Genomic DNA, 7,379 nt, shown 5'->3' with positions numbered 1-7,379 from the left:
AATTTCAAACAAACCAAGACATCTGATGAGATTAATTAAAATATAAAAGAATGGGCCATTGGGAAACATAAATGCTCAGCAGTTTAATTAGCTCTTTTAAGCTTAAACTGATGTTCATTTGGTCCCATTTGTGAACCACAGGATCACATGCCTTTTCTGCACTTAGTCATTAAAGCAGTTAACAATAACCTTTGTTTACAAAAAGTGAGCCCAATTAAAGCCCTACCTACTTCTGTGGCCATACATTACAAACCTGATTAATGCAAATATAGGTGATCCCGCCAAAAGGCAAGGAAAAGGTTAAGAAGGAGACAGAGTCTGTCCCTGTCTTCCACATGTGCAACTCTGTTTACTAAATGACACTCATCCGCTTTTATCAAAGATGGCTTCATTATGAGGAGTTGCATAACGATAACAGGGAGAGACTGGGTGTGTTGACTAATCCCTGCCTGTCTCCCGCCACATGCCGACATTCATCAGCCAGACGCTACTTCTGTGATTAATTACTTACAAACACGTCTCTTGGCCCCTGATAAATGTGTGTTACAGATGTGGAGGTGTGTGAGAGCGGCGTGTCAGGGAAGATTTGTGGCACCATTTGCCATTATAAATGGTGGGAAGCTTCACAGGCCTACTAGCGAGGATGCTTGTCCGATGCTGTTCGGGATCCACGTGTCACGGGGTTGATGAGCTGGCAAGAGCTAAACTCCTCTTTCTGAGCGTGTGCGAGCAATTTCATGGTGGTGGAGACAGCTGCTAAGAATGAAAAGATTTGTGTTGTCAAAGCTACTTTATAACCCACACAAGGTCAAGAGCTCTTTTATCTTACTAGGATCATAAGCAGACAATTTCACGGCCACAAAGCCATCCAGCTATGACCCACAGTCATATTCACATTCAAATCCAACTACATTTGCATTTGCATTCTGATGATCATCTTCTAAAATCCAGACTCATTCCCACCAAAGAGACTCTAATACAGCTGCTTTAAAGTGGATGTTGCTTTTGCAGAATTTTTATTTATTTTTGTAGCGTAGATTAGAGAGCAGTGGAAAAAAACATCTTTGTGCTCAGAATTTTATTTTCCTGGCAGCTGTCGCTGTAGTCTCGCACTGGACGACTCAGGCGTTGTTCTGCGGCTCTGTTCTGCTCAAGAAGAGCAGCTCAGTTTTGACCTTAGCAGTCCCTCAGATTGTGGAGGGACACAAATCCCAAAAAGGCACAGTGAGTGCTTGGCATGAACGGCTTCTACCTGTGCTTGCCAGCAAAACTGGGACCCTGGCGTCCAACATTTTGCATCAAACAAGAACCAGACCAGCCATAGTAGTCAAGATCCACAAGAGCATTCTCTTTTGAAATACATTCAAACATACAATGTGTCTGCATCCACCTCTCTTTTGGAATGAAAGGGAGAATTTAAAGGATGATTTATGACAGGAGGATTGTTAAGAGTCTATGAGAAGCTGGAAATTAGGCATAAAACATATCCAATTAGATATTTTCAAGTGGACAGAAATGATGATGTAGGAACCATTAACATAACAAGCATTTAGGCAAGCCATTTGGGACTATTAGTGAGATCATTATGATCAGCTATGAAAGCTATTACCTTAGCACCTTGAGCATAACTCGCTCACTGTACACTAATAAACTGTACGTAGCCTAATTCATACACTTACATGAAGAAGTAAAGCCCATGTGACCAAGCCAGGAGAACAAATGACCTTGTTTATTTCCTTTTTAAAGAAGAAAAAAAGATACTTCAAACAGTAATAATTTCACTAACTCCCACTCATCGATTCCCTTCCTTTCAACTCGCCTTTGGCTCAGAGATCAACACTAGTAGCTGTGATGTGTTTCTGCTGCCTAGCTTTAAGAAAAAAAAATGTGTTTTTTTTTTTCTCAGAGGGAGTAATGAATATTTTCAAAGCCTACAGTAGCACAGAAGAAACTAATCCACACATACATTTTTGCCCCCTCATAGCAACAAGGGTTTCCATCAGTCGCTATGGAGTACAGCATGTCTCTGAACAAGTGCTGTCATATTCTCTTCCTTAGAGCCTCCTATTTCCCATGTTCTGCCCAGCAAACCTCTCTAGAAGGGTCTAAATCCCACCTGGCTTCAGTTCTCAGATGAAGGGCAGCTTGTAGGCGACTCGGCCGGCTCGGATATTTGAGTTCTCGGATTATCTTTTTTCACATAAAGGATTATAAAGTGGATATGTGTGCTCACACAGACGCTGTGTGAATGAAGTCTTAACACACCTACCAAAGACGCGGCTCTGATTACACTTCATGTCCGACTCTTTCACCGCCTCTCCATTTAATTGTTTAGCAAAAACAGAGGAAGATGTTTTAAACCTTAAGCCTCTTTTTCTGTGGAAGACATTTCCTCCTTATCTTTTAACTCCATGTATCATAGATACCATAAGATGCAGTAGAAAAAACAATGGTGCAGTGATGGTCCATTTATTTCAACCAGACATTTTCCTCTTGCAGGTTTGGAAAAAATCCTTTCATTTTACAGCAGCCAGGATTTGCAGATTAAAAGGAAAAAAAAAAGAGCTTAAAGAGAGTTTTCATGTTATTGCCTCAACCACAAAGCAGCGTCGGGAAATCTTCCTATTCAGTCCTGCTGTGACACAAATATACTGTCTGACTTTCCAAGAGTTGTAAAAACAAGGCTAATGTGTTTGATCTGCTGCGTTTTCTATAAAATGATCCCATAACCTAATCCAAAATATGTAATGTAGTTGTTTATGAACAGCTTAATGAAAGAACAGTTTTTAGGCGATACTTTCTGATATTGAAGGCACTCTGCACTTGTTGTCTGTGAAAGAACAAAAAAAATAAAATAAAAGAAGCAGATTTATTCCATGAATAAAGCATGACTTGTAAACAAGAGCACAAGGAGAACGTCCTGATGTGCATCTGTGTAAGCTCCCAGTGGGATCAGAACATTGACTGGTTTACATAAGGTCACCAGCAGGTGTTAAGCTGCTTACAAATTCACACACCAATGTATGAATTTGAAACCTCCGCTGGTAAAGTTTTGTTAACATGCTGACAAATACAGATAAGACTTTAAGACGATCCAGTGAAGGCAACCAAAACATGGACTTATTTTAATGGACAGAGTAAAACATGAGTGAGAATATTCAACCATTTTAGAGCAAAATATTCAAATCTGATCCTATTGAGTGGTTGTTTCTTGGCCCACCTTGCCGATGCACGTCAGTAGTGGTTAATCTGTCCAACACTGGGGTCTGCAAACTTTAAGAGTAAAAGAGACATTTTGGCCTGTTTCTTACTGATCATAACCTAGTAGTTGCATAGCCTTATTTCACCCTTTAGGAACAGAAATATAAAAAGAAATTAGCATCTTTCACAAAATGTGGTTTTTATTTTATTTTTTTTACTTTAGACAGAAGGTCATGTGACTTCTTTTTAAAATAAAAGACTTGCTGGGTCACACTAGATCATCCCAGTGCAGCTGATTTCTACCAAGCAAGAAAAAAACAAAATATATCATTAGGGGTGTAAAGATTGATCCATTAATCGATGAATCAATTTATATTCCTGCAATCCAACCAGATCAATCTACCTGAGGCAAGTTGTTAATCGAATCGACCTATACCATTATAAAATCGTTTCAAAATGAAATGAATCGATTTTATAGATATTGGAAAATACCATTTTGATTGAGACACAGTCGGCTTATTTTGCTATAACGTGAAAATGACCAAGTGACATCATAGCAGACAACACACGCGATGACAGTATATGCTGATCAGGCCATCATTACAGTCCAATGTGTAGAAACACTTTGTGTTTTGCAAAGACATGTGACCATACAGTTTGGTAGAATGTTCTAATAATGTTCTGTTTGTATTATTTTGATTTGGAAAAACAACAGTGGGCTAAATTTTATGAAGCCAAAATGTGAATTGATTTGCCATTATTTCTTGTTTACTTGTTTGTTTGTACACATATTAAATTTAGACTTAATTATCTAGAAAGAAATACAAGGGATCTGGAAAACTTCACCGGCACTGTTCAATACCCAGATATTTATCTATGAGTCACACTGGTTGAATTTTTGGCTAAAGGTGTCCTGGGTCGATTTTAGGTCAGTGAATTGGATTATTCAAAATGAACCAATATCGACTAGGAATTGTATCAGGAACCACTATTTATGATATAAATCGAATTGTTGTTAAAATGAATCGTTGCATCCCTATATGCTGTAGATCCAGTTGTCGTTAGCTGAATTTAAACCCAATGTGCCTACAGGTTTACCAGCTTTCTACACCTTCAACACTTCACTGGACCGATCTAAAGACCTTTTATCCAGTCACCACCATCCTTTGATAGTTGAGGGCTGAGTCACAGTCAGCTGTGAGATCAATACAAGGATCTTATGGAAACAAAGCTGTGCTGCTGTAGCCAAATCCCAACAGTTGACAATCTTTGTGCAAAAAGGGAGAATGAAAAAGGGAGCAAGAGACAGAGAATGTGCTTGCTTTTCAAAAAGCCAAGAGTGGACTCCGTTTATTACTTTGGGGCAAAGGCGAGATCTTACGAGACCTGCTGAGTGGACAATGTTTGAAGCCGCTGTATACAGAAACCTTTAAAACCTTTCTTCATATGTTCCGTGCAGCGACTGCGTGCAGCCCGTCAGGCCTGTCGTTCCCTGTTTTATGTGGTCAGTATTTCAGTGGCACTTGGCTTTTATCTGACAGCCACTTTTTAAATCTCAAAGGTCAATACGAAGGTAACAAAGTGGCTAAGAAATCGCAGCTGCATGTTTCTACTAAATTAAATAACTCACTATATCTTAAGAGCGCTGCTAATAAATTTAGTTTTATCACAGTTTTCCTTTTTATAAGATCATTTAACTAATATTCCAGAGACTTATTGACATGAACAAAATGTATTCTTTGGAAACTAACCAACTCTAAGAGCAAAAGGCTTTCATAATTCAGAAGATTTCATCAGCAGTGCTCCCAGAGACTCAGCGAGGCTCTGTAGTGCTACTGTTAACACTGGCAGCTGTGGTGCTGGGATGACTTTGAGGAGAGGAGAGGTGAAAACTGAGTGAAAGAGTTGTTTATTCTCACACTGTGTCATCATCTGTGAATGTGTAAAGGAGAAATGCAAACACAACAGAGCATGATGGAAAACTGAAGGGTTTGGTTGGTGGATTTAAAATTATTGGCACTTTGGATAAGTATGAAAACAAAAAAAAAGATTTCCACTCTCCCCTTGATAGACACTTGAGCTTTTTCTTCTCTTTAATGTGCATTTATGATTGATGTTACATTTATAAATGTGGCTTGAATATTCTTGATAATTGTTAAAGCATTTCAAATGTTTCAATTGAACTTAACATTTGGGTATTACAGAGGCAAAAAAACATGCAGGTTCATGTTTTTGACCTTTACTTAAATATGTAAAGCAACCCTAAATGTTAATCTGGTGTCAACCTCATCTTTGCTCTACATTTCAGAAGACAGAAGTTTTAGCTAAGGAAAAATCATTTGGTAGTGCTGGTGCAAGATTGAATCTAAATAATTAAAACTGTCAAGTGTAGGCGCTGCTTGTAATTCTCATCCATGCTTCATCATTCCTCGCTATTTTTCACGTCTGTTGGTCTTAGTAATGAATGATTGGAGCTTTCTCTTTTCAGGTTTCTACTCATTTATAACCAATCAGTATCCTGACATTTAATTGGATCATTATTCTTGAGGTCAGTGGCTGCATTGATTTTTTTAAGCCATGTATTTCTAAGTACTATTCTGAAAAATGCTTAACTGTATTCAGCAATGGGAAAGTTGACAATGCTCATTTAATTTTTTTTCTTTAAAAACTGTGAATGTTTAACATTAGAAATTACAATGAATATTTTTTTTAATAAAAAAAGGTTGATCTTGATTTATTTGACTGATTGTTCACACATCCAAGAACAAATACAATAACAATCCAACTGCAAACTGATCACCGACCCACAGAGAGTGAGCCAAAGCAACTTCCTCATCAAAGTCCATCCCGTTCCAAAATATAAGTACATTTTCTGAGAATCAGCACAAATTAAAAATATTTCCAAACCAGTGTACTTCCTAAAGTTGGAACAGCTCATCTACAATAAAATATAATAAATTATCTAGCATTTTGATAACTTTTTTTTTTTAATTAATTTTACTGAGTATTTCAAGTTATTTTGTCTTAATTAGTCCTTAACCTCACATCTGGAAAAGAAAGACATCCCGTGTTTGACATTTAGCCTAATTTTACATGGTTCTAACAATTTTACATGGTTCTAACATAGATGAATCTTTTAGGTTACAGTGTCCATGTTTTTTATTTAAAAAAAATGACTAAAATATCTGTGGAAGGCTTCTTTTGCAAGGGAGCTTGTGGGTTTGCCATCGTAAATCCATCATACCTAAAAGATTTTCCCATCTGCTCCTGATTCACAACACTTTGAATAAAGAAATACTTAATTTTCTTTATATTTGTCCTCTATTATGAGAAACAAGAACATGTTAAAAACACCCAAAAACACGGTTTTAATATGAATGGGTCTTTAATATACACACATTTTGCCATATTTTATTCAAAAAATCCATCATTACTGGAAATTCCTATTCCCCAAAACAGCTCAGAAAATGAACAATAGTTCACTACCCATGAATCTTTGCTACAACTTTTCTTGCAACTCCTACTAAACCCTTAGCAGTTATCAGTGTTTAATTGATCAGTAAGTGGTTTTCAACTGACAAATCATTGACTTGTACTATCGTATCAATGAGCAGCCTGTTTTAAATTATGTTCTATTGCAATTACAGTATAAATCCTCAGGTCAGCAGCATTTTGGAACCTACCATCATAGGTCCCACTTTCCAGTAGAAGTCCACTCTCTTCCAAAATCCTAAAGTCTCCAATGCTAATGAAATTGTAGTCCACGCCGGGCACCTCCCCCTCTCGAGGAAGCCGCGTGGTGCCTAGAAAAAGAACAGGAAGTGGAATGGGTATAAACATGCAGGTTCAACACATCAGTTCTACACTTCAGTTCTGCAACACATCCTTACAGTTTTTTAAAGCTGCAATAATTGGTGTGTGCTAAACACACTCATTATGAGAGAAGGTCATTACATTTTAATGCAAGAGAGTTTTTTATTTAAATATCCTGATTTACTTTTGTTTAGATGTTTAAAGTTCCTTTTTGTTCCTGTTTCCAAGAAAAATGAATTGCAGGTTGTGGGTGCTTTTGTAATCAGAATCTGTTCACGTGTTTCTTTTAAAAAATATTATTTTATTATTTTATGAAAAGTACATACTGTACATTACTTCAGAACAAAAACCATCAGAGACCTCGG

General features: G+C 37.3%; 1 protein-coding gene across 3 annotated transcripts in view; it reads right to left on the bottom strand.

Moving 5' to 3' along the window:
• LOC101160155 (membrane-associated guanylate kinase, WW and PDZ domain-containing protein 3) overlaps window positions 1-7,379 on the bottom strand; it is a 129,192-nt gene that overhangs the window by 29,647 nt on the left and 92,166 nt on the right. For all 3 annotated transcript variants that reach the window (XM_011475040.3, XM_020703262.2, XM_011475038.3), the window contains exon 3: window positions 6,885-7,004. In XM_011475040.3, the coding sequence (XP_011473342.1) occupies window positions 6,885-7,004 (120 nt within the window). The remainder of the gene's footprint in view (window positions 1-6,884; window positions 7,005-7,379) is intronic.

The sequence above is a fragment of the Oryzias latipes genome, chromosome 5, assembly GCF_002234675.1.
Source record: "Oryzias latipes chromosome 5, ASM223467v1".
Taxonomy (NCBI): Eukaryota; Metazoa; Chordata; class Actinopteri; order Beloniformes; family Adrianichthyidae; genus Oryzias; species Oryzias latipes.
Note: the sequence above shows the minus strand (reverse complement) of the source record. Positions and strands in the feature narration are given on the sequence as shown.